The sequence below is a fragment of the Pimephales promelas genome, chromosome 2, assembly GCF_988280905.1.
Source record: "Pimephales promelas chromosome 2, fPimPro1.hap1.1, whole genome shotgun sequence".
NCBI classification, from domain to species: Eukaryota; Metazoa; Chordata; class Actinopteri; order Cypriniformes; family Leuciscidae; genus Pimephales; species Pimephales promelas.
In genome coordinates this window covers 35,607,059-35,634,348 of record NC_142770.1, presented here as the reverse complement: position 1 = coordinate 35,634,348, position 27,290 = coordinate 35,607,059, and the positions used below count along the sequence as shown (strand labels likewise).

The following is a 27,290-nucleotide window of genomic DNA, read 5'->3' as shown; positions in this document are numbered from 1 at the left end:
AATATCTAAGAAAGTCTCTTACGATAATAATAAAGCTTTTGAGGACAGTTACAATGTATTGAGACAGTGGAGAAATAGTAGGCCAAATATTTTTTTGTTTTCAACAATAGGCTTGTTGAAGCCTTGCTCTTATGTTTCTCAGTTTTGTTATAATTTTAGCAAATAATTTATTTTATATGTTTTGAGACAGTTTTTAAGACTGTTAAACTTTTTTTTATTTAAGTAGGCATCTATTTTTTTTATTAAGTATTTATTTTGTTGTAGCCTAATACATAACCGAAGTGTGTTCATTTATAATGTATCATTATTGCGTGACATTTGTGTCAATAATCGTCAAACACAGGTGACTCCGCGTCGTGGGAGGTGCCCCCAAATCAAATTCTGCTTAGGGCCCCCAAAAGGCTCGGGCCGGCTCTGACTGTGAGAGAGCTGGGACGGACGGAGCCGAGCGGTGAATAAGTGGGTCAAGTTCAAATGACAAACACCTGTCTGTGATTTCAGTGATTGGCGTGAGGAGAGCGCATATAAGCGGGCCGTGCGGACAACAGTTTGAGAGAGAGACTGGCCGCTCGTGCACGTATCCTATGGAGTCCTGTTACCGAACGCGGGACATTTGAAAGCTGTATTCAGCGGGAAGAGTTTTCACTGCAACTGTGTTCGGCAAAGCTGTGTTCAGTGGGAAGAGTATTATATTATTTATTTTTGCCTTTGACATTCTGAGTTAACTTTATTTGAGCGCGACCTCGCGCTGTGAAGAGTTGTGTAAATAAAAGTGCACGAGTCCCAGTATTCGCCGACCCTGTGTCTCCTTTCATCACCCACACATACAAACCTGTTCTTACATCACAAAGTGATGATAAAGTATATATACATGATAAATACATTTATAAAATGAGTACATATACAAATTCAGGTCGAAAATGTTTGTACGCGTTTGTCGTAGACGCAAAATAGCATAACTAAGTGGATATAAAGCCAGCGCTGGCATTTGACAAAACTAAAACATCACATCTGGAATTATACATGCAAATACATTTAAAATGATGAAGTCTTAGCCTACTTACAGGTTGTGGCCCAACAACTGCTGCCTCTGGTTTTAAAGTTGAAACTGCTTCATGTTTTAGTAACAGTTTCTTGTTGAATCCGGTGTTGAACTCGTGGAGATTCTGGAAGCTGTCTTCCGTAAAATGCGCAGCACAGAGAGCTAGATTACCATCGTCATTTTCAGGAACATAATCAAACATAAATTGTATCCATTGTTGACGAAGTACAGCGTCCGTGGGAAGCCGAAACACAGAAGACCTGACAGCTGCGTGAACAACTCACTCGACGAGCTGGAGCTGCTGAAATATGCACATGCTCTTTTCTGCTTATTCCGGAGGAAGGGTTGATGCAAATGTGTGGGTTAGTGACGTACCATAACCCAGCTGTAGTCCCATTAGTTTTTGTAGGCGTTTATACTTCCTGATTTTTAAAGGACGATATCTCTGCTTACACTGAACTTTCAGCGCTGCAACTTTGCAGATACTGTTCATGCACCAACAGCAACATTACACACTATTTAACATGAAAAAAGTGAAATCGCAGTCAACCCCCCCTTTAATATTCATCAATTGCGAAATCATGTTAAACACAGAGAGGAAATAATAAAAACGTAACTTCACTCAATGTGAAGTAGAAGTTATCATTGGCGAGGTGGAAAAGAGGAGAGAAATGTTGTTTGGAGGGCACAGTGTGGACATCCAATATGTCCGTCTAATGGAGCAGATATAGCAATTAAATCGTTAGTCAGGTAGATAATTAGAGAGATATATAGCCTAGATAGATCGATAAATAGGTGTATTATTTGTCCACTGGGGAAAGTTGTTTTCATTGTAAAAATATCTTCATCAGCTCCGGAATCATGGCATTCATGCATATGCCTTTAGTTTGTTTTATTTTTGATAAAATAACGTGTCTCAACCATTCAGAAAGCTGCAAGAAATTACATTTGCGCTGAACTATTTCCCATTTAGATTATAACCGACATCCGTAGCTTGTCAGATGCAGAATTAAATGGATGTAAGTAAAATGCCCCATCACAATGTGTATAATGACGCACAATGGCTGATCTTGCGCTCTTAGAAGATGTGGCGATTAAATGGAAGGATTCAAAGCATCATCTTCACAACAAAAGCTGTGGAAAAATATATTATTTATTGAAGAATTCCCTCATTGTGCAGTTTATTTCAGTTTGGACAGTCTTGATTTCGCCCAACTCCTTGGCCCTCTCTAATTGAATTAATGACTAGACGCTTTTTTGCCTCGACTTTGATATCCGACCATTTCTTTTTTATTTCGGCCACAGTCCGAGGTTGTGAGGCTCAGCATTTACGGCGTCTGCAACCTTTTGCCACTCAAGTGCCTTTTTGGCATTAGTAATGGCGAGAATATCTGTTTTGTACATTATTTCGTTCTGTTTACTATCTTATTTATGAGGATGAATTGTATAAGCCAATATTATTGAAGAACATGTTTCTTTCTTTTTTGGAAATATGTGTTAATTTGCATTTCTGTTGCAGATCGATCAAACGGGTGTTCGTGTAGGCTGTTAATTGTAAGACTTGCTTTGTGAAGTCTTCGTGTTATTTATGAGAGGCAGTATTGCCATTTATTTTACACAACCGTCTACAGTTTCACACACATTCACGTGTTTTTTCCAACTGCCGACGGTGTCACCATTTCTCATTTCACCCGTTTTTGTGCGTACGCCTGGGTCAGAGCTGGCGTGAAGGACCGCACATTTTACCGCCAAGTTTGCTTTTTATAAATACCAACTATTGCGTAGAGAGCGGTGTACGCCTTCTTTTGTGTGTACGCAACGTTTATAAATGAGGCCCCTGGAGCTTATCTCCTGACTTGTGTATAGGCTTTACTATGGCTGTTTTCAGAGCTGTAAGGAAAGTACTTTCATTTATAGACTGATTTATAACTTTAGTGAGCATAAATTAATGTACAATACAAAGTATTTACAATACACTTACAATAAGTACTTTACTCTACTTACAATACAGTCTGTCCGGGTTGTCAGTTCACAACGAGGCTCCATTTAAATTTGTCACACATGGTCTGTGAGAGGCAAGCAGACGTCCGGCAAAATCACAGTCTGAAAAAATAGAGTCAGAGATGCAACCACTCCAGCTCCAGGACGTAGATCAAACTCAATTATTTCATTGGTCACACTGAGGCTCCATTTACATGAAACTACAATGTTTAGACGCTACTGAGGCTCCTTTTACATGAACATCAAGTCCATACGCAAGCTCCCAATTTTGTCCAAACATCTATAGTTTATTCGCAAGCTCACAGTTGACAAACAAATCATTGATAGTTCATAGTCTTGTGTCATAAAATGTGACACAAATTGTAAAGAATCAAATGTTCAGCCACTCCAGCTCCTCTTCTTCCCCACAAAAAGTCCTCTTCTTGATGCCGTGGTCGAAGCAGATCTTATCATCTTTCTTAATGTCCGTGGTGGCCTGAAAGAGCAGGACGTGCCTGTCTCCCCCCTGAAGCTTCACTATGCAGTGGCATGGCTGCACGTTGCACTTCTTCTTTGAGTGTGTAATTCATCTCCCGATGGTTTCCAGAGACGGGTGGCACTCACACGGGAAAGTCTCCGCATCGATGCAGATTTCGTCAGGGCCATGTTTGAAGAAAAACAGGTTTCCCAGCTCGTCCTGCGTCTCTGCCATCTCCCTGCCCTCAGCACCTGTGATCACCTTTCCGTGGAAATCACACAGGATGGAGCCCTTCCCGAAGGCCTTGGTTGCAACAACGCCTGTGGTCAAAAAGAGGGAGTCATTAATGTGCTGTTCAGTTATTATATTCATTTTATTTATGGATTTTACTGTGCTCATAAGACAGTTGTACATACCTTTCTGCTCCCCAAAGGCGTTCACAGCCAGACCCGACCATTTCTGCCTGGTCACCCCCTTGATGATGCCCGGGTCACTCTCCGCCTGTGCTCTGCTGAGCGGCCTCCACTTCGCCATGATGTCCTCTGGACGAGGATGATTGGCCGTCCAGCCCTCTGCATCTATGACTAGGATATTCTGATGTTTACCGTGTGCAGAATTTTCAAAACTCATCGGAACATGAAGTTTAAATCCAAACCAAGGCAATCCGAGAAAGCTGCGGCTGTTCAAAATACGCCATTATTTCACTGCAGCGTGCCAGTGTTCGTCTACACTAGTGACCGCGACGCTGAAATGTGTGAACAGATGAATAACATCAGTACGAAACACAAACATTTCTTTATTTGGATTAAATATTGTGATCATTCAGTGTCATTTTTCAATGTCAATCGTTTTACTATTACATGTTTATGCCCAAAATGCTTAATTAATATTCAGAGAAGTTGACTGTCATTCTCCTCTAACTGTGGGCGTTCTGATCGTAGGCACCTCGCGATCATTCATTCATTCAACTATTTTAAAAAGACAGGAATAAAGCACCAATGTACTTTTTATTAGTCAAATTCATTAAAAAAAAATGTAAACTCAAGTATAGAATATGATTAGGCTAAGAGAAAAATACTGTTGTTAATGAGAAGACAGAAGACTGCTGCAGGTTAGTGGATATATATATTTAGCCTATTTATTATTCAGAATGGAACAGTTGGAAAGAAAATATATTTATAGGAACATTTCAGCAGGCTCGAGATAATTAATACAGAGATCATTATTCATTGTTTTAATCAATTGGCATCCATAAAACGTAGTGATAATCTGCATTCTCATGTATGGACATGCGATGAACACTCTAACCGGAAACTCCCGGTATGTAATAAGTAAAACGCGGAAGTAGTTGTGCAAGTAGTCCATTGTTTACACATTTAGCTTACCAGGTATGACATTCTTTGATCCCTGCTGACGGTAAAACTTGTCCCAGGCTTTGACCATAGCGTCCGGATAACGTCCACGGACACATACACTAAAAAGTAAATTAATCGTTTATCCAAGGTAAAATTATAGAAAAACTATTTCTTTCTAAACAAAATGTCCTTCTTATGCGTGGATTCTTAGAAATATAACATGCAAACTTCCAATTACCTCATTTTACACTTATATAAGCTATAAAAAATCAAATAAAAATAAAAAGAGTAGAAGCATACTTGTTGAGCCCAATGAAACCATCGGTCTTGTTGGTCTCCTTTAGTTTAAGGCTGCTCAGCTCTCTTTAGGAACATTGAAGATGTGTTGAATATTTACACACCACTCATTCAAATGCATAACATATTTGTTGAGATATGCCAGAGATCCTACTTAGAAATGATGATTTCATGGAGGATTTCACCAGTGGTGGAATGTAACGAAGTACAAATACTTCGTTACTTTACTTAAGTACATTTTTCATGTATCTTTACTTTACTTAAGTAGAATAAATAGTGCATACTTTTTACTTTTACTTCGTTACATTTTGCAGCAATTATTATACTTTCTACTCCACTACATTTCTACAACTTCTGTTACATTTTCATTACATTTCCTGATCAGTTTTTTCCCTGCCAAAACGTAAACGTTGCACGTTTGTCTCACCAGTGACGTTTGGTTGCCATAGATACATCAACTAAATGCGTCTTGCACGCAGTGTGTTTATCGTGCAATTTATACGCGAAAATTTGTTTTTACATGCTTAGGAAACGCACCGTGTGTAATATACGTTTGGTTAGGATTATGGCAAGCCAAGAGGTTCAGAATTACACCTGTGTAAAAGATTTTTCTTTTAATAAAAATCACTAAACCTATCTTTGTTTTATGTCGTCCTTAAAGTTTGAAAATGTATTGTTTTTTCACCATCGTGGGGAAAATCCCCCCCCCCCCCCCCCCCGATCGCGTGATCACCCTGAAGTGGAGAGGGGGTGAGGGGGTGGTGACACGAGCCCTCCATAACTGAAGAGGTGGCGAGGGGTGGTGGTGAGGAGTGGTGAGGGGAGACCGTGGGAAACGTGTACGTAAAGTTCATAAATGGGAGGGGTGGGAGTGGTAAAAAGGGGCGGGGCTTATTTTTATGGGGGGCAATAAACCTGTCAGTTTGATGGGTTATGCCGCACATCCTCTCTCTGTTGGGTTAAATTTATTAATTGCATTTCTTAAATCCAACATTTGGGTTTGTCCATATTTGACCCAAAATTGGCTTAAAACAAACCAGCATTTTTTTTTAGAGTGTGGTTATTTATGGACTTAGCATTCAATCGGTCTGCTATTGTTTGCCAGGCATTCTCTCTTTGTTTTATTACAGCATCTGTATTGGCTTTTTTACATATTATATGTTTCACTTCTTCATGCGTTTCCATAAAGCTGTTGCTCATTAGGTGAAAAGTATGCCGCACGGGTTTTGTCCATTTTTGGATCGGTGATTCTGTGATCGTTTTCGCACTCTTTTTAAGAATGCCGTGAACATGCATTTATCCAAACTATATACACCTGGCTTGACATAGCCGCGCGTTCTCATCCTGGCTCAGCAAACGTGCAACGGATTAAGCCAGGATGCACTAATCAGACTAGGTCAAACCGCGACTGTTCAGTTATCCTGGCTTTCTTAATTCTACTTTTGTGCAATACCCCTCTGGTCTCATTGTTAATACGTAGGTTACCCCCTTGTCTCCTTCCAAAGAACATTCACAGTGAAGGATTGATCATTATTGTGCCAATAAATACAGCATAATCATTCACAGGATGTCTATTTACCTGTCTGGTCTCAGGACTTTCCTCAGGAGTGGTGCCGAAGTCATCTTCCGATGCTCTCACCCTCTTCCTTGGTGTGTCCATCTTACGGCGATGACGTACTCGCTTGAGTCCCACTCCAGTGTTGTCTTCCCCTTGAAGCGCAGCCTCAAAAAGCTCTAGGGCCTGCTTGGCAGACAAGTTTGTGACATAAAACTTGTCTGCCGTCTGAGTGTCGTGACACATGAATTTTGATATTTTATTTGATATTTTATTTCTGTCCGTTTCTGGATGAGTGAATTTGGCCTAGAAATGGAGGGAAAAAAGTAGAAAACAAAAGCAGTTTTAGGAGACAACACCTAACTGAAAGTCTCTGAAATAGGAACCCCCAAAACGAGAGAAAACACTTACATGGCTGGCGATGGAGGTTCTCACATCGGTGAAGTTTGGATTTCCTTCTGGCGCTTCTGAAATATGTCACCAGCTTTTTGCAGACATTTGTGGTGGATGTGAAAAAGAAATATTTTGCTGCACTGGCAGCGGGAAGTCTTTGTCTGATGTTCAGGAAGCGCTGCATCCAGTCGAACTCCTCTCTGGTGAGTGCAATTTGTGCGGGGCCAAACATCTGGTTGGTCTTGTGCTGGAGTATCTGTTGACACACACAGAAAAACGTTTCAGAACAGATTAAACAATTTGAGGTCACCTGATGTCTAAAAAAGAATGTAATACACTCACGTTGATCAGGAACACATTTTCCATAGGGCATTCCTGAGCCTCCTCAACCTCCTTGATGGTCATATTTTGGTAGACCCCCCCTCGGTGACCATACATGACTGACAGGTAGGCAGACATATGACCATAAAATTCCCAACATGGTGTTCGTTATGGACAAACTGTGACTAGCACAGAAGTCCAATAACTGAACACCACTCGGGTTCAGGTCAGGGGGGCCGTTCCTCCCAATCATGCCCCTCCAGGTGTCACTGAACTCAAACCCCTCCACCAAGTTTTTTTTTTTTGTCCAAAATAAATTCCCTACTTAAATCTTTAAATGCCCTTTTCTCAAAATGAGTTTTTTGTCATTCTCTAGTACATATATCTCAGCCTATGTAGCACCTACGTACACCAAACTTTCCAGCTATACACTTCTGTATTCTGAAGATATTTTCAGAGGGATTTGTTAATAGATCATTACTGGCCTGATTTATGTGACATTTTAATAAAAAAAAATATGGCGAAAATCGATTTGTTAAGGGTATGGACAGTATATTTTGATTTCCTAGGTAATTAAACTTTTTTTCCCCATCTTGTGCGTAAAACAAATGAAAAAAAAATAAATTTGCACCTTGCTTTATCATATGCTCAGATCTATCTACCCGAAAATATATGCAAAATTGGGCATATTTAATGAGATAATGCCTAATTTGCATAATTAAACATACAAATTTAAAAAACTTATAATACTTTTTTTATATACTTGTGTAAGTAATCAACTGAGGAAGTTTCATGGTGATATCTATTATTTAAAAATCTTACCCTATTCACCTAGTGTTTCACCTTAAAAGTTGGTATTTTACAAATATATATATACATAAAAAAGGCAGTGAGCCTCCAATATATCTTTGCTCTGACCCTTGACTATTGATCTAAAAACTTAATTTCCTCATTTTGATTGCCTACTTACAAAAAAACTAGGAGAAAATGGTCCAACGACTGAGCAAGATAGGCAATTTGGCGGCCATTTTGATATGCAAATTAGAAGGTAAAAAACTCAAAATTTCGCTTGGGTACCAGTTTTTTTGGACTCAGCACCCTTGAAATATGTAAGATAGGCCGGTACCCGACTTGTACCCATAAATGCTCCTCACTTTCACTTTTTGGGACATCCCATCTAGACTACTGCGCAGACCAATCAGCACTGTCTTTGACAGTCGACAGGAAGGGGGAGGAGTTTCAAGAACTGAGACACGTTCTGCACATATTACTCAATTGTTGTTTCCTTTTTGTGGGCCTTGCGCAGGGAGGCGACCCACCTGCACACAAACAAACAAACAACAAACGCCCTCTATGAACACTCATCTTTATTATTATTATTATTATATATTTTTTTAAAAACAGCATTAAAAGAGGCACATAATAAGAAAATCACTTACGCATGAATCCTGCTCGTCTCGTTCAGGAAGATCAGGGTGCTCAGTCTCGTCTTACCCTCACTCATGTGTGTTAAGAATTGATTAATTCTATACATTTTGGCATTTACATCGTCAGTATGTTTAGATGATGGGTCTGGCCCTAATTGGTTGAGCCGAAACTCTTCCGTGATGTTATCTGTGCACAAAGAAAATTGACTTACTTGAAAATATATTAGATATCAGAATGTATAATTTAAAGTAAGACACAGAGCAGTGATTGGTATTAAATAGTGACTTACTTTAAATCACACATTTTAATGCCGGGGTTGTACTGCACTGGAAAAAAAGCTTTTCTTATAAGTTTTTGCTTAAAAAATCAAAATCATCTGCTAATGGAACAAGAAAAATAATTTTAATTCAAACAAAAACAATATTATTTTTGTATTATTTCCAATTCGCTTAGTTTTGATTTATTTCCCATCTTCATTGAAGACTTTTTAGATATTTGGACTGGAAACAAGACCCAAATAGTAAAAAAAGCTTTTTCTGCAGTGTGGCAATGACATTTCAGAAAACACCCAGTTAAAACAATGCAAGTGCACTCACTCAGTGTAGTGTTAATACGTAGGTTACCCCCTTGTCTCCTTCCAAAGAACATTCACAGTGAAGGATTGATCATTATTGTGCCAATAAATACAGCATAATCATTCACAGGATGTCTATTTACCTGTCTGGTCTCAGGACTTTCCTCAGGAGTGGTGCCGAAGTCATCTTCCGATGCTCTCACCCTCTTCCTTGGTGTGTCCATCTTACGGCGATGACGTACTCGCTTGAGTCCCACTCCAGTGTTGTCTTCCCCTTGAAGCGCAGCCTCAAAAAGCTCTAGGGCCTGCTTGGCAGACAAGTTTGTGACATAAAACTTGTCTGCCGTCTGAGTGTCGTGACACATGAATTTTGATATTTTATTTGATATTTTATTTCTGTCCGTTTCTGGATGAGTGAATTTGGCCTAGAAATGGAGGGAAAAAAGTAGAAAACAAAAGCAGTTTTAGGAGACAACACCTAACTGAAAGTCTCTGAAATAGGAACCCCCAAAACGAGAGAAAACACTTACATGGCTGGCGATGGAGGTTCTCACATCGGTGAAGTTTGGATTTCCTTCTGGCGCTTCTGAAATATGTCACCAGCTTTTTGCAGACATTTGTGGTGGATGTGAAAAAGAAATATTTTGCTGCACTGGCAGCGGGAAGTCTTTGTCTGATGTTCAGGAAGCGCTGCATCCAGTCGAACTCCTCTCTGGTGAGTGCAATTTGTGCGGGGCCAAACATCTGGTTGGTCTTGTGCTGGAGTATCTGTTGACACACACAGAAAAACGTTTCAGAACAGATTAAACAATTTGAGGTCACCTGATGTCTAAAAAAGAATGTAATACACTCACGTTGATCAGGAACACATTTTCCATAGGGCATTCCTGAGCCTCCTCAACCTCCTTGATGGTCATATTTTGGTAGACCCCCCCTCGGTGACCATACATGACTGACAGGTAGGCAGACATATGACCATAAAATTCCCAACATGGTGTTCGTTATGGACAAACTGTGACTAGCACAGAAGTCCAATAACTGAACACCACTCGGGTTCAGGTCAGGGGGGCCGTTCCTCCCAATCATGCCCCTCCAGGTGTCACTGAACTCAAACCCCTCCACCAAGTTTTTTTTTTTTGTCCAAAATAAATTCCCTACTTAAATCTTTAAATGCCCTTTTCTCAAAATGAGTTTTTTGTCATTCTCTAGTACATATATCTCAGCCTATGTAGCACCTACGTACACCAAACTTTCCAGCTATACACTTCTGTATTCTGAAGATATTTTCAGAGGGATTTGTTAATAGATCATTACTGGCCTGATTTATGTGACATTTTAATAAAAAAAAATATGGCGAAAATCGATTTGTTAAGGGTATGGACAGTATATTTTGATTTCCTAGGTAATTAAACTTTTTTTCCCCATCTTGTGCGTAAAACAAATGAAAAAAAATAAATTTGCACCTTGCTTTATCATATGCTCAGATCTATCTACCCGAAAATATATGCAAAATTGGGCATATTTAATGAGATAATGCCTAATTTGCATAATTAAACATACAAATTTAAAAAACTTATAATACTTTTTTTATATACTTGTGTAAGTAATCAACTGAGGAAGTTTCATGGTGATATCTATTATTTAAAAATCTTACCCTATTCACCTAGTGTTTCACCTTAAAAGTTGGTATTTTACAAATATATATATACATAAAAAAGGCAGTGAGCCTCCAATATATCTTTGCTCTGACCCTTGACTATTGATCTAAAAACTTAATTTCCTCATTTTGATTGCCTACTTACAAAAAAACTAGGAGAAAATGGTCCAACGACTGAGCAAGATAGGCAATTTGGCGGCCATTTTGATATGCAAATTAGAAGGTAAAAAACTCAAAATTTCGCTTGGGTACCAGTTTTTTTGGACTCAGCACCCTTGAAATATGTAAGATAGGCCGGTACCCGACTTGTACCCATAAATGCTCCTCACTTTCACTTTTTGGGACATCCCATCTAGACTACTGCGCAGACCAATCAGCACTGTCTTTGACAGTCGACAGGAAGGGGGAGGAGTTTCAAGAACTGAGACACGTTCTGCACATATTACTCAATTGTTGTTTCCTTTTTGTGGGCCTTGCGCAGGGAGGCGACCCACCTGCACACAAACAAACAAACAACAAACGCCCTCTATGAACACTCATCTTTATTATTATTATTATTATATATTTTTTTAAAAACAGCATTAAAAGAGGCACATAATAAGAAAATCACTTACGCATGAATCCTGCTCGTCTCGTTCAGGAAGATCAGGGTGCTCAGTCTCGTCTTACCCTCACTCATGTGTGTTAAGAATTGATTAATTCTATACATTTTGGCATTTACATCGTCAGTATGTTTAGATGATGGGTCTGGCCCTAATTGGTTGAGCCGAAACTCTTCCGTGATGTTATCTGTGCACAAAGAAAATTGACTTACTTGAAAATATATTAGATATCAGAATGTATAATTTAAAGTAAGACACAGAGCAGTGATTGGTATTAAATAGTGACTTACTTTAAATCACACATTTTAATGCCGGGGTTGTACTGCACTGGAAAAAAAGCTTTTCTTATAAGTTTTTGCTTAAAAAATCAAAATCATCTGCTAATGGAACAAGAAAAATAATTTTAATTCAAACAAAAACAATATTATTTTTGTATTATTTCCAATTCGCTTAGTTTTGATTTATTTCCCATCTTCATTGAAGACTTTTTAGATATTTGGACTGGAAACAAGACCCAAATAGTAAAAAAAGCTTTTTCTGCAGTGTGGCAATGACATTTCAGAAAACACCCAGTTAAAACAATGCAAGTGCACTCACTCAGTGTCACCCCATGATCTGGGGGCTCTCCGGCTCCTGAAAGCTGGGTGGCTGCTGGCTGGTGGAGGGCTCTACATCACTGGATGGCCCGGGCACGGTGGGCAGAAGGGTCACCTCCAGACCCGAGAGAGGAGATGAGCCTCCCGGTTGCTTTGCTCAATCTTCCCGCACCCTTGGATGCTGACCTCTTCTTCAACAGACGGTACCGCCGGGTAATGTCGCACAGGGCAGTGGTCAGCGTGTCAACACTTTGATTTAGGTTGCTGTTCTCAAGCCGCAACTTTTCCACCCTCTGTTTGCAGTCAGGGTTGCTGCACTCTTCCACGTCCTCGTTTAAGGGCACATCAGGATCCTCAATTTCTGGAAGCAAGTCCAGGGTGCTTACCAAGGGAACCGCTGGGTTAGTGGCCCTAAGTGCTGCAATCTGTGAGATAATCTTCTTCCTCTTAACAGTCTGGAGTGTGTTGTCCCTTTCAGCACTGGACAGCTCCACGTGGGATTTAATGCCCAGTCAAAGATGAGACTTTGACCAGGTGTATCTCGAAAACCACGCCGACTTGGAGCTCCAAACTCCGGGCATTGGCAGGAACACATGGGCCCCCCATGACCCCAGAGTATGGAGCCCAAAGTCGGCTTGGTTCTCGAGATACACCCAGAATCAGCATCCAACTTGTAGCTTAATAAGTTACTGACTGGACTTCACCACATAGTGTGAAATCCCCAAATGTTTACAGGATCTGACCCGCTGAAAATGTCTAAGTAAGAAACAGCATCCATCCTGTAACCTATTTGACGGGTCCCCTATAGGTTTCCCCCTGGACGTTCGAATATTATGCAAATTGTGCCTAATTAATGTCTGTAATGTACATGAGTGTGTGGAGCTGTGTCCCTATAGTCTGAAATGGACAGTGACGGAGAAGCTGGCAGTGCCTCTGCTGCTGCTGCTCCTCCAAGGTAAGTATAGTTATTACATGCTTATTACATGATAATAAATAATATATTTTATTGTTCTTAAACCATTCCATTGCAAGATTAAAATTAATGGGGAAGACAAGGATATAATCTTATTTGAAGCACTGAAGGACATCACTGTTGGCACACAGCTCAAATATGACTAAAGAGAGGCTCTTACCGTGGAGAGGGCCTGAGTCTAGAATGGCTCGACGAATAAGCCAGTTCCATAAAAACACACATTTTTTTAATTACTTATTTAATAGTTCTGTTCTTTATATGTTTATTTTTTTATTTTATTTTCATTGTATATAGTTTTTTATATTTCTATTTTCTTCTAATTCTTAATAAAATTTGTTGTCTTGAAAAAAGTTGTCAAGTTTAATTATTACTGTTCATGGACAGCACACTTATGGGTCATTTTTCAGAATTACATTGACTTTATGAGGTGAAACATGCTTTACCCAACACACTATTTACATTTCAGCTATTAATTATGCGAAATGAATAGGTTACAGCTGGGATGCTGTTTTTGATTTAGAAATTGTATTTAAAATTTCAAAATTATAAGCACACCCCATCATAATTCATAATCACTATCACAATTGCATAGCAGCCATAGCTGCCAGCAGCCATATCACCCTGTAGCCCAAGACTGGTTGCCCATTAAAGCTAAGCAGGGCTGAGCCTGGTTAGTACCTGGATGGGAGACCTTCTGAGAAAAGCCAGGTTGCTGCTGGTAGAGGTGTTAGTGTGGCCAGCAGGGGGTGCTCACCCTGTGGTCTGTGTGGGTCCTAACGCCCCAGCAAAGTGATGGGGACACTATGCTGTCAAGAGCACCGTCCTTCGGATGAGACGTTAAACCGAGATCCTGACTCTTTGTGGTCATAAAAAATCCCAGGATGTCTTTCGTAAGAGCAGGGGTGTAACCCCGGCATCCTGGCCAAATTTGCCCAGTAGCCTCTGTCCATCATGGCCTCCTAATCATCCCCATATATACCAATTGGCTTCATCACTGTCTCCTCTCCACCAGTAAGCTGGTGTGTGGTGAGCGTTCTGGCGCAATATGGCAGCCGTCGCATCATCCAGGTGGATGCTGCACATTGGTGGTGGTTGAGGAGATCCCCCCTTCTATGTGAAGCGCTTTGAGTGTCCAGAAAAGCGCTATATAAATGTAATGAATTATTATTATTATTTATAATTCCTATAATGTACATAATTAGGTTTGCAGCATATACACCAAATTCTAAACAGCATCCCATCAGAAATGGGATTCATGGAAGTGGGAATGGGAGTTGTTAAATACATACTTTTTCTCCATCTATGTTGCAAGCACAGAGAACATCTCTAATGATTGAATAGACATCTTGAAGTCCACATGCAACATATTAGACAGGGACAGATGTGCTGTACATGTACAGCTTATATGGCCCAGTCCAATACTTTGTGTCCCACCTGTAGCTCATCTGAAATTTTCAGATGTTGAATTACAATAACGCTTTGGGAATTTAATCAAAGTTTATGAAGTCCAAAGAGGAACTTGTTTTACAGGACTGTAAAATATTAATGTTCAAGTAAGATTGCAAGTTGGTTTACTCTTGGAGCAATTCAAAAAATAATCCTCCACTTGGTGATCCTGGGAAGATGGCACTTGGTCTGCCTGGTTCAGACTCACAACTATATCAATCCCAGCAAATACTGTGAAAACCCAACTGATCCTAACGACATAGGCCTCGTTGAAATCGTCTATTAGCACTGAAAATAACAATATAATTTTCATAATTTTTGGCAGAGGATTGGCTGAGATATCTGTCGAAAACCAACATGCGCGTTACATATGTTGTCCGCGAGATGAGACGCGGGTGACGTCACTATCCCAGCAAATTCTGTGAAAACCATATCTCGGCGAAAACTGAACGGATCTGAACGCCACAGGGCTCGTTGGAATCGTATATTCGCACTGAAAATAACAATATAAGTTTCATAATTTTTGGCTGAGTTTTGGCAGAGATATCAGGTGAAAACCAACGTGCGCGTTTTCATGGCGGCCGCGAGCGGAAGTGCGGGTGATGTCACTGTCTCCGAATGAAATCGCTCTGAAAACCCAGAACAATAATTTTGACAATACATATCTGTGTCATTCTGTTAGTTCACCTCACCTCCTGATCCGAGACGTTCATTCTTTTGCAACTTCATATTTATCAGGTTTGTTCTCCTCCTCTCGTGTCGTTAGTTGTTGACTCGTCAGTGTCTGACTCTGATCTGTGCTGTGCTGTCTGCTGGACCGTGCCGTGTGTGATATACAAAATGATTAGTTCATCTCTCGAGTCTGGAGTTCGGGATCGGCCAGGTCTTTTCGTTCTTTCGTTCCAGAGTCTTTCGTTCTTCCTGTCAGTCCCATCGAGACTATGCTGAGTCATGAAACTGCAGCCTCGGTTGTGTTATCTCTACGGCTCTGGTGAACGGTTGAGGAGCCGACCAATCAAAAGTTCTCAGCATGCTCCTCTCATGAATATGATTAAATACTTGCTAACTACATTATTTATTCATAAACACACTACTATCATTACATATAGACAAACTAACTTACATTTCTTAAGTAATGTAAGTTAAGTTTCTCTGCTTTTCTTTTAACATTTGATGCATAGCCTATTGTTTGTCATAACTAACCAGCGCACAGAAAGCCTGTAGCTTGAATAGGATCAAATGTTCATTCCTCTAATGGCAGATCTGGATATTACATAATGATGATTGAACCATCCTGTATATGACTGTACAGTGATCATATCACCTTTCTGATCTAATAACCAGTATTGTCAATTATCATATATTCACAGATTTACACACACATAAACACACATATTCACACACACATACACACTGTAAAAATAGAGTAACAGTGATAATTTTTATCTCCCGACAAGAGTCTCATGTTAACGCAGCATGTTAACGCCGATAACGGCCCACTCCTGATATATATAATCTATGTTCTGTAACGGCCACCTAAAGTTGACAAGTGTTGGTGACATGTTAATATGCCTTTAAGATAGCTACGTCTATTGCGTACGTTATTGTATGCGTGCTGTTAATGTGAGCGCGCACGCACGCTCAGTAGAGTGAAGGCGGTTGCGAAGAGAGATGACCGCTCTATCGCTGGCTGTTATTTTGTTCTATTGTGTTTTGCTTCCACTTTGTTTTTGTGACGTTTTGCAGTGTTAATTTCCCTGTTGGCATCTTTCAACATGTATGTGAACAGTGTGCCTAACTAGGGAAGGGCCGCAATAAATCACTCGTGGAACTATAACGTTACCAGTTCGTTTCCAGTTTTTTTCCTTGTCTTCATCTGGGCAGATTTAAAACTCTTGCAGACGTTACAGTTCACAGTTGAGTTGGGAGCTGACTATACCACGCAAGCTATGATGACTTTCACTTTGATATTTTAGCGCAGATGTTGTTGAATTGCACTAGGGCCATTTAAAACCAATATATTGAAACGCCTGTTTATCCAGTCATTAGGAAAATATCAGTCTATGCATTTTATATTTAATATGAGGGAAATACACATCCGTAAAAGGGGTCGCACACCGAACGAGAAGAGAAGCGCCACGTCTACACTCTTAAAATGGATGTGTTAAAAACAACACAACCTGTGTTATATCTTAACACACCTGTGTGTCTAGTTAAGGACAACACACCCAGCCAACACAGTCATGTGGGGCCCACATTGGTCTGACCTGGGCTATCTAACTGGGACCCAGACCGTTTTGTCCACGGTTTCCATGGTGGCCCCAGATGGGTTTGCCCAGATGAAATGAACACTGCTCAGTGTGCACACTACAGGCTGTTAAATGTAACACTGAATCAGTGTGGGAGTTAATGAAATAATTAATTGATTGAATACTGATTGAGCATTATTGATGAACACCTGATTTTAATAAGCAGAATCACTGAAGACAAGAGAAACACAAGAACTAATTGCAGCCACAGCCTTAAATGAAATCAACTGAAGATACAGTACATTAAATCTCATAAGATCTGATTACACAACTCCACAAACAGCATTACCAGCTTCACTTATTACTAACCAGATTTACTTTATTTCTGGTAGACGTCTACAAAAGTTCTTATTTAAAATTAACTGAGGTTAAGATCTTGATTATTTCTTGAAAATAATAGTTTGGTTTGATGCCACCATTATAGTGATCAGTGTTTGCTTTAGTTGGGCTCTTGACTTTTTAACGTTAGCTTCTCTCTGCTCAGCTGGATCTGATTGTTATGTTGAGAACAGCAAAAGAAAATTCAATCAGATGTTATAAACTGATTGATGAGTAGAATATAATCAAGTAGTGGCTTTCAGATGGACGATATGATGCAGATATGAGTGTTAAATTAACACTCAAGAGTGTTAAAGTTAATGAGATGATTAAGTGATTAATTTAGTGATGATTGAGCATTATTGAAGACACCTAAAGCAGAATCACTGAAGGAGAAAATCACAAATTGTAAGCCACCGTTATGGTGATCAGTGTTCGCTTTAGTTGGGCTCTTGACACTTATATTATTAACTTTAGATTTTGTTTGGCTGTTTTATCTGAGTTATAATTGCTAGATGAACAAAGAAAACATATGATCTAATGGTTTTGGTTATATTATGACAATCATCATTTTAACTTTATGTTTGTGGTCTCTGCTGTTGGTTACAGTATAACTGTGATTATGCATAAATATCCAGAGTTTGAGATATAATATAATGGATTTCTTAAAAGTTGTTTAAAAAAATCTCTCTTTTAGGCACACACAGACCTCAAGATTCAGTCAATGCTTCTCTACAACGGTGACGAGCAGAATATTCAATTAGGAAAAGTCAATTACATAGGCAATTCAGATCATAATTTATTCATACCGCAATGCATGATGGGAGCCATTAATGAGTTGTGATTGGCAGCAGCGACTGCAACAAGGATTATTATTGCCACCACTGTTGAGATTCACAGGCTGATTATTGATGTCTGTGTTTCTAAATAAATTCTGTTGAAAGTGATTTGATCAGAACAATTTATATTAAACGTTTTGGATTATAAGAAATTATTGATAATCATACTCTCCATTATCCCAGAGCTGTTCCTAACAAATTTAACCAAATCATCTGAATAAGTTTCAGTTTTCAGATCACAGCATGATTATGCCACAACATAACTAACACTATCAGATCATACTTTTCTATGTTCATTTGACTGTTATAAATCAATAACAGCAGACAAACAAAATTTAAAGTGGAAGTATAAGGGTCAAGAGCCCAACTAAAGCAAACACTGATCACTATCACGGTAACTTACAATTTGTGATTTTCTCCTTCAGAGATTCTGCTTGTGATCATCAGATGTCTTCAATAATGCTCAATCATCACTAAATTAATCACTTAATTATCTCATTAACTTTAACACTCTTGAGTGTTAATTTAACACTCATATCTGCATCATATCTTCCATCTGAAAGCAGGTGAAGGTGATTTACTACTAATCAAGGAACCGGCTTTACTGATGAGATGCGCATAACAATATCGTTCAATATATCGCCCAGCCCTACACAAAATGTGTAAATGGTGTTTTAAAAATCATTTGAAAAAAATGTGCTGGTTCTCTTGCTGTTGAATCACAACAATAAAAGAAAATGAATAACATATTTGGAATAACATCCTGATGAGTTAAGCCACTACTTGATTATATTCTACTCATCAATCAGTTTATAGCATCTGATTGAATTTTCTTTTACTGTTCTCAACATAACAATCAGATCCAACTGAGTAGAGAGAAGCTAATGTTAAAAAGTCAAGAGCCCAACTAAAGCAAACACTGATCACTATAATGGTGGCATCAAACCAAACTATTATTTTCAAGAAATAATCAAGATCTTAACCTCAGTTAATTTTAAATAAGAACTTTTGTAGACGTCTACCAGAAATAAAGTAAATCTGGTTAGTAATAAGTGAAGCTGGTAATGCTGTTTGTGGAGTTGTGTAATCAGATCTTATGAGATTTAATGTACTGTATCTTCAGTTGATTTCATTTAAGGCTGTGGCTGCAATTAGTTCTTGTGTTTCTCTTGTCTTCAGTGATTCTGCATATTAAAATCAGGTGTTCATCAATAATGCTCAATCAGTATTCAATCAATTAATTATTTCATTAACTCCCACACTGATTCAGTGTTACATTTAACAGCCTGTAGTGTGCACACTGAGCAGTGTTCATTTCATCTGGGCAAACCCATCTGGGGCCACCATGGAAACCGTGGACAAAACGGTCTGGGTCCCAGTTAGATAGCCCAGGTCAGACCAATGTGGGCCCCACATGACTGTGTTGGCTGGGCATTTTGTGTTACTTTTAACTCAACCAGTGTGTTATTGTTCTTAACACGGAGTGTGATTTCACTAAGTTTGCACTTTGAATTAGATTAAAATGTAGCAACTGACAAAATATTGTGTGTAAATAAGTTTTATTTACACTGGTGCACTCTTATAAAATGATTTTGTAAATAACACAACCTGTAAAAAGAGATGTTAAAAATGACACGTGCTGTGTAGATTTTAACACATATAGTGTGTGTGCTTAGGGACAACACATTTTGTGTAGATTTTAACACATGCTGTGTAGATTTTAACACATGTAGTGTGTGTGTTCAGGGACAACACATTTTGTGTAGATTTTAACACATGTTGTGTAGATTTTAACCCGTTTTGTAGATTTTAACACATGTAGTGTGTTTGCTCAAGGACAACACATGTTGTGTCAAATTTAACACACAACCTGTGTCGTTTCTTTACACATCTCTGTGTTTATAAGGATTACACATTTTGTGTTACGTTTAACACAACTAATGTGTTAGACAGCAGCAGTGTGTTGTTGAAACCTTTTACACACTAATGTGTTATAGTAACACAACTTGTGTCAGATATGCGTCACATGTGACTGTAGTCGGAGAGTATTTGCCAGAGTTACTTCCCGTGTGCTTACAAAAGTGTTTGGATGAACACTGACACGTATTGGTAACTTGTGTTTATGAAGTCCAGTGATGTTTAATAGAGTTTGTTTGAACATTTGGATGTTTTAAACACCATTAATCTACGTAGACAAGCTCTTATTGAGAATTAACAGAGGTTTGATGTTTCATTTCAGTTTTATTTCAAGTCACCAGAATCGTGATTAATGGCTCCTTTATTTGGGCTCTTGATCCTTTACTCTTGTTTTAGTGTTTCTCTGCCTGCTGTAACTGTATTTTAATCAAATATATCTGTTATGGTGATAGAAAATATGATCAGATGGTTCTTGATGATGTCATAATCAGCAAGTTATGATCAAGTTATTGAGTATATGGATGGAGTGCTTTATTTTAATGATTTATTGTTAGTTCTGAAAGTTTTGTGAAACTACATCCAGCAATCAAAAAGTGCAGAATGACAAAAAAAGTTTAAAGCTACGGCAGAAACCAGTCAAACACAGATATCAATAATCAGCGTATGAATCTCAATAATGGTGACAAACGGAAAAATTCAGGCCGCAATGCATGCTGGTACTTATGGATGAGCTTTATACTAGAGACATGAAGCTTTGCCACCATTGTTGAGAGTCATATGCTGATTCTTGATGTCTGTATTTGACTAGTTTATGCTGCAGCTTTAAACGTTCTCTAAACATATATTTTTTAAGAATTATAGCATAAGGTAGCATACACCATAATATCATGTAAAAACTGAGTATCTGTATCAAATATAAGTGATCAAATATAAGTTATCTCTTAAACATTAAACTTCTCTTGCTATGTTAAAAAAACATCATGTTGAAAACTGATCATTTAATGATCTTTTTCCTCAAGATGATTTCAACTGTTTCAGACGTGCAATATAAATACACAGAAACAGCAAACAGAGAAACGAATGATAAAGAGTGAAGGGTCAAGAGCCCAAATAAAGCTGCCACTAATCACGATTCTGGTGACATCAAAACAAACATTCAATGAATCGTTAACACAAAACCTGGTAATTCTCAATAAGTGTTTCTGTAGACGTCTGATAGAAATAAATTGTTTGTTATAATAAATTAGTTATTAATAACAAGTGAAATCAGCATTTGAAAAAAACATTGAAACCGAGGCATGATGTGATTGGCTGCCAAAAACACTCATTAATCTGAAGTTTTTTTATGAATTAAGATTTTATTTATTTATTGTAATGTATTGTTTCATTTATTTTAGAGCTTGTTATGGGATACCATATAAAATATACTACCTCTAATTAGGTTCTTAAACACAAACTTCCCTCCACCCATTAAAATTCTATCCAGTTACATTTTAACACACATTGTGTGTTAAAAACTACACAACTTGTGTCAAAATACCATCAACACATGATGTGTGTTGTTTTTTAACACATCTCTTTTTAGAGTGTAACTACTATTAACTAAAAGAAACTCTTATTAACGAATTAGTAAGTAATAGCTCACAGATGAAAGTGTTACTAGATACTTCTGTGGGAATTACTAATTATTTGGATTCGTATTATAAAGTGAAGATCATTGGAACTAACTAGTAATTACTCAAGTGTTACTAAAGACATTTTCTAAAAGTATACTAAAGTTCACCAAAAATCTCAAACGTTTGCACAAATCATGACTAAATCATATAGTAACACTTGAGTAATTACTAGTTAGTTCCAATGATCTTCACTTTATAATACGGATCCAAATAATTAGTAAGTAATAGCTCATAGATGAAAGTGTTACTAGATATTTTTGTGGGAATTACTAATTTTTTGGATCCGTATTATAAAGTGAAGATCATTGGAACTAACTAGTAATTACTCAAGTGTTACTACATGATCTAGTCATGATTTGTGCAAACGTTTGAGATTTTTGGTGAACTTTAGTATACTTTTAAAAAAAGTCTTTAGTAACACTTGAGTAATTACTAGTTAGTTCCAATGATCTTCACTTTATAATACGAATCCAAATAATTAGTAATTCCCACAGAAGTATCTAGTAACACTTTCATCTGTGAGCTATTACTTACTAATTCTTTAATAAGAGTTTATTTTAGTTAATAGTATTACTAGATTGTTAATAAACTTTTTCAGTAGTTCTCTGGGAAGTATTAAAAAAATAGTAGTTATTGATTACTTAATAGTGAACTACCACTTTCGTCTGTGCGCTATTACTTACTAGTTCGTTAATCAGAGTTTCTTGTTAGTTAACATTAGTTACTAGATTGTTAATATTGTGTTACTCATTACTTCTTGTGTAGTTATTCATTAACGAAGGAACCGTATTCTAAAGTGTTACCGGGAATACAAGCGTGCGTTTGTTGACAAGCAATCCCGAACTCTGCAGAAGGAAGGAGTTGTCAGATCTTGGGCAGACTCCAGTGTTGCGTGTGAAATGTCTTCATCACAGGTACAGTGGCATCTATTTCTGCATGTCCAGGGTTCTCAAGTTTGAGCAAAAGCTTGGAGTGAGATCACACGCAGTTAGGGGAGGAGCCATAATGAAGCCCCGCCCCACCCACCCCCGCCCCCAATTTTACCCATTGTTCATAATTAACCAGAACAAATTAAAATTATAACAATTAGTAAATCTGATAAATGACAGAGCAATTCATCACATCAAATACTCTTTAATGCAGTATTACAAATATAGCTAACCAAAAATATAACAAATTGCTCCAAACAGTTTCAAACAAATCTTTAAAAATTGCATTTTGATTTTTGAATGCGTCTTCTATCTAGACGAATGATTTATTGTGTGGTGGGACATTGAGAACAAATGGACAGATTAGAGTGCACCACCTCTTCCACTGTCTCCTCCTCTAATCTGGCAACCTTTTTAGGGGGCTTACCCTTTGGTGCCCAAAATGACAAAATATCTTTCTGCTTTTTTCCTGACATCTTTGAAAAATACAAATGCAACATTATGACAATGATTAAATATTACCCAGAGCAATCTGCTGTAATACATCCTTAATGTAACTAAAGACTATTAATATTACAGTATAATATAATTTAAAATAAAATCAGTAAATCTTCATTCCTTTCCATACCCACAAACATTTCTCTTAGTTTCAGATAACGTAAGATAGCCAAACTGAGCCTGGTTGCAAAGTAGTTGTAGAGTTTTTGACTGCATCAATAATAATGTACGATGGGCTACATATTAAATGTTCTAGCCCAACAATGTTAGACGAGCTTCTTCCAACTTACCTTCTTCTCCATCACGACACGTGTTCGCGCGATGTTGTTGGTTACCTAGTAACGAACGTATGGTGGCCGAGGATGTTCCGTCCATTTCCGTGTGTTCGCGCTACTGAATGACATGTCATGTATAGATCAGTGGTGCACGCAGCGCGCATATATGTTGCCTAGTAACGAACGCAATCTGGCGGAGATACACGCTGGCAACAGGAAACTTCACTTTGTTTGCCTGCGCCTCGTATACAACTTTAGAAAGCTTTCAGCCAGGACAACTTGGTTGGCATTGCCTTTTCAGCGTGAGAAATACACAGTGTGGCGTGTGAGCATGTGAACCGGTCGAAATGCGTGTGTCTCACGGCCAATGCGTGAGACTTGAGAACCCTGTGCATGTCTTATGGGCTTTGGGCTTTATTTTTTTTCAAATGTCAAAAGATCGCGTAGCTCACGTTTACAAGCCAGCGTCTTTATAGTAACGCTAGCCCATTGGCTACTGTTTTACATAATGGATATGCTAATTCAATTCAATGTTTGTTGGTAGATAATAGCCACGTCGTCAATATTATAATATCAAGCTATCATAGATGAATCCGCAAATTAGAAAAATCGATTTGCATTATAGTCTGAGGCAAGACACTTTCACCAGAAAAATAAGTAACAAACAAGACTATCAGCCTGCAGACATAGGAAAGTTATCCTGAACGATTGTTTTGTCCGTCTAATCATGTATTATTTACTTGCAAGAATGCAGCTCCTACCAAACTCAGTAATCAGTGTACTTTCACGTCTGGAGCTGGCGTGAGCTGCCCGCCCCGGCTCTACGGGGATGCTTGAGTGTGTTAAGCGCCCTCAAAAGAAAGCAATGCAGTCTACATTAGATGTGGCGAAGGCTGAAACAACACAACACATTCCCAACAGTAAACTGATCACTCGCGCTCTGTTTCTGACGCACTTCACATTTGGTTTTACTCGCTGCTTCAGCCATGACAACATACAGAGGTAAAAGAAAAAACACTCGTTGGGCTCTCGCGTCGTAATCTGAGGAAGTGGGGGAAGTGACGTAAGCCGTAAAGCAGTCAAATTTTTTGTTCTTTTTGTGCTCTGGTTCCTACCCGCTCCCCGAAGTTACAGAGTGCCAGTTAAAGCGATACAGACCCCGTCAGGCTTTAGCAGACCTGTCAATCAACCTATTGTAAGTCGATGTACCATCTCAAGGGTTTGGGAAAAATATTATAAAGGTTGAAAAAACTACAGAGTGCTGCTTTAACAATTTCATAAAAATCAAATACTATAAGCTTTACTATAACTTTTATATAAATGATATACCTGAGATCAGGCCGTGTGTCTCCACTCTTAAACCGTATTGGATGATCCATAGAGCGGTCACTCTTCACAGACACACAGCTGGACTCTGGGTTTGAGCTCTTCTGCTGGACTGAACTGGGTTCAAAACTAAGTAAAATAAAAACAAAGTGGTTAGAAAAATCTGCTCAATTTTACACCGACTCCCATCATCTCAATCTTTAAATGTGAGGTGATAATCTGCAGTCGACGACCCGATTTTTGCCAGTCTTTCTGTAGTCTTTCATATCAAACATGTTTGATATTATCATAAGTCCTAGCGTAGTCCTAGTGATGTAAAACATAATTATATATAACCGTAGCTATTTACCGCACAGCGGTAAATACGGCTTCAGAGCGCCGTCGGTTGCCCGAAGGTTAACTGGTTAAGGCGCACCTTCAACGAATGACCTATTTTAGAACATTTTTCATATATACGGCACACTGGATTATAAAGCACATAAGATATTACAGTCACATGTTTGACTGGGTTTACGTTATGCATCCACTAGATGTGCTGGGAATGTAGCGAGTGCCCGGTGCCGGAGGTGAGGCGTTTATTAGTGTGAGCGCGCTCGGGCGGGCACGTAACTTACATTCGCATGCTGACTCATATGAGCATTCAATGTGCGGCGGCTCTCTGACAGCAACAGCTGTCTGTTTTGAATGAGACGACTCGGTTACTGTGAACGGGGAGCGCTTGATGGACATTCTGCGCTCATACGAGGTTGAACTGGCCGTGTGACAAAGCAGGCATAAGATGGACACGAGCGCGAGTTCACGGGCGAATTTAATAACGCTGAGCGTTAACCAATTTATCCAAGGCGCTTGATATAAGGCGTTTTTTGAGAAAATTAAAGGCTTTTAAGTGCGCCTTATAGTGTGGAAAATACGGTATAGGGCCTATAGCCTATATATATATATATATATATATTTTTTTTTTTCTATTAATTTGCTGCTATTACACATAAGGTGTACTTCTGTTGCTTGCAAACGGACTCTTCTGAGGAGACAGGGATTTCCAAATGTGTTGCTCTGATTCCAATGCATGAAATACACTTCAGGCGCACTCTCGCTCTTATCCAAGGTAAATCATCAACACTATCATCCCTTACAAGTGTTTTATTTAACTGAATTAATCACAATAAGAACACATGCGCAGGATACTTTACTTCCTGAAGAAGTGCGCGCCCTAATCCGTGTTGCTTTCACATTCACGCAACCGCGGAATGATGGGAGGAATTTGGTGGGAAGCTAAAATAATCTAGTTGTAGTCTTATAAATAGTGTCAAGATTCAGTGTTTGTAAAATCTTTAGTCTGAGACTAAAAACTCTGAACCCAAAGTCTTTAGATGTGAGCTGATAATCTTATAAAGTCTTTTCTAAATCTTTTCAAAGTCTTTTGGTGTCCGCCCAGCATTATAAATGTTGTGCACCTTTAGGAAACACCAGGGAGTGTTGTAACACTTTTGCTTTAGTGTCTGTAACTCAGTGTGTTTTGCACTGTCAATCTTTGATTATATTTATTTTGAGGAATTAACTTACTGGTTTGCAAGTGTTAAGCATGATTAAATATCAATCAAAGTAACGGAAATAAAACTGTAAAATGAGAAATTATGAATTTAAAACAAACACATTAAAACCAACTATGTAATTATAGATGAACTTAACATCAACCGCGATCACATGACTCTTGTGAACGGCCCAATGGAGGACGAAGACTCAGCGACTAAAGAGACCAATGTGTTGCTGAGCTTTAAAGATAAACCAGCTTACTGTAGTCTAGTAACGGTATCTTGCTGTGAAACATCACTGTTCTGACCAGACACTGTGAAGCTCTCAACAAATCTGAACCAGCGCTTACTAACATCTGCTCAATTTTACACCGACTCCATTATATAAAGGTGGAGAAAACCTCAGCTTACATTTACTTGATGTCATTGCTAGTGTTAGACTGACTGAGATCAATTATGAGTCTAATTCAGAAGTGTCACTATAAGCACATCTTTTATAGAAATGATATACCTGAGATTAGGCCGTTTGTCTCCACTCTTAAACGTTATTGGCTTATCCATAGACCAGTTACTCTTCACAGACACACAGCTGGACTCTGGGTTTGAGCTCTTCTGCTGGACTGAACTGGAACAGAGAACAGATTCAGTTTAAACCCATAGATTATGGAGTTCATTCATTATAAACACACTCATCTGTAAGCAATAAGGTATTTGAGGAAAGTGCTGTATGGTGAATAAGTAACGGCTGAAGGGCGTTGTTAGGCCCGACGCGAAGCGGAGTAACCCCTTCAGCCGTTACTTATTCACCATACAGCACTTGCCTCGAGTACCTTATTGCTTTTATAAAACGGTTGCCACACAATATTAAAGTAAAAAACAATGTATTAGTGCAACTTTCATGTAATAAAAACATTCCTTCCGCTAGAAAAATATAGTCCCTGACTGTGAACAACAACGTTCCAATGTGTAATATG

General features: G+C 38.6%; 2 protein-coding genes across 10 annotated transcripts in view; both read right to left on the bottom strand.

Annotated features, from left to right (window-relative positions):
* Positions 1-27,290, bottom strand: part of LOC148997267 (NACHT, LRR and PYD domains-containing protein 3-like) — a 133,946-nt gene that overhangs the window by 95,660 nt on the left and 10,996 nt on the right. For all 7 annotated transcript variants that reach the window (XM_089118817.1, XM_089118815.1, XM_089118824.1 and 4 more), the window contains exons 3-4: positions 26,828-26,941; positions 24,788-24,913 (exon numbers count right to left, since the gene is read on the bottom strand). In XM_089118817.1, the coding sequence (XP_088974943.1) occupies positions 24,788-24,913; positions 26,828-26,941 (240 nt within the window). The remainder of the gene's footprint in view (positions 1-24,787; positions 24,914-26,827; positions 26,942-27,290) is intronic.
* LOC120477242 (uncharacterized) lies at positions 214-14,444 on the bottom strand. Of its 3 annotated transcripts, XM_089118888.1 has the most exons (12): positions 12,280-14,444; positions 11,695-11,869; positions 10,278-11,574; positions 9,954-10,191; positions 9,567-9,848; positions 8,861-9,035; positions 7,443-8,740; positions 7,119-7,356; positions 6,732-7,013; positions 4,886-4,974; positions 3,917-4,179; positions 217-3,820 (listed from the first exon to the last, which is right to left on the bottom strand). In XM_089118888.1, the coding sequence occupies exons 9-12, from the start codon at positions 6,951-6,953 to the stop codon at positions 3,609-3,611; spliced, it is 786 nt and encodes a 261-aa protein (XP_088975014.1). In that variant the 5' UTR covers positions 6,954-7,013; positions 7,119-7,356; positions 7,443-8,740; positions 8,861-9,035; positions 9,567-9,848; positions 9,954-10,191; positions 10,278-11,574; positions 11,695-11,869; positions 12,280-14,444; the 3' UTR covers positions 217-3,608. The 3 variants fall into 3 exon arrangements, with proteins under 3 accessions (XP_088975017.1, XP_088975018.1, XP_088975014.1); XM_089118891.1 differs by lacking the exons at positions 7,119-7,356; positions 7,443-8,740; positions 8,861-9,035; ... (3 more) ...; positions 11,695-11,869; positions 12,280-14,444 and adding an exon at positions 5,156-5,218 and having other exon boundaries at positions 214-3,820; positions 3,917-4,084; positions 6,732-6,875; XM_089118892.1 differs by lacking the exons at positions 7,119-7,356; positions 7,443-8,740; positions 8,861-9,035; ... (3 more) ...; positions 11,695-11,869; positions 12,280-14,444 and having other exon boundaries at positions 214-3,820; positions 3,917-4,084; positions 6,732-6,875.

Excerpts from the sequence above, each read along its gene's own strand:
- LOC120477242 (XM_089118888.1), bottom strand. The coding sequence starts at position 6,953 with ATGTGTCACGACACTCAGACGGCAGACAAGTTTTATGTCACAAACTTG. Across the intron at positions 4,975-6,731 it reads AAAGTCCTGAGACCAGACAG|TGTATGTGTCCGTGGACGTT; the intron begins GTAAATAGACAT and ends TTTACTTTTTAG. Across the intron at positions 3,821-3,916 it reads CGCCTTTGGGGAGCAGAAAG|GCGTTGTTGCAACCAAGGCC; the intron begins GTATGTACAACT and ends TTTTGACCACAG.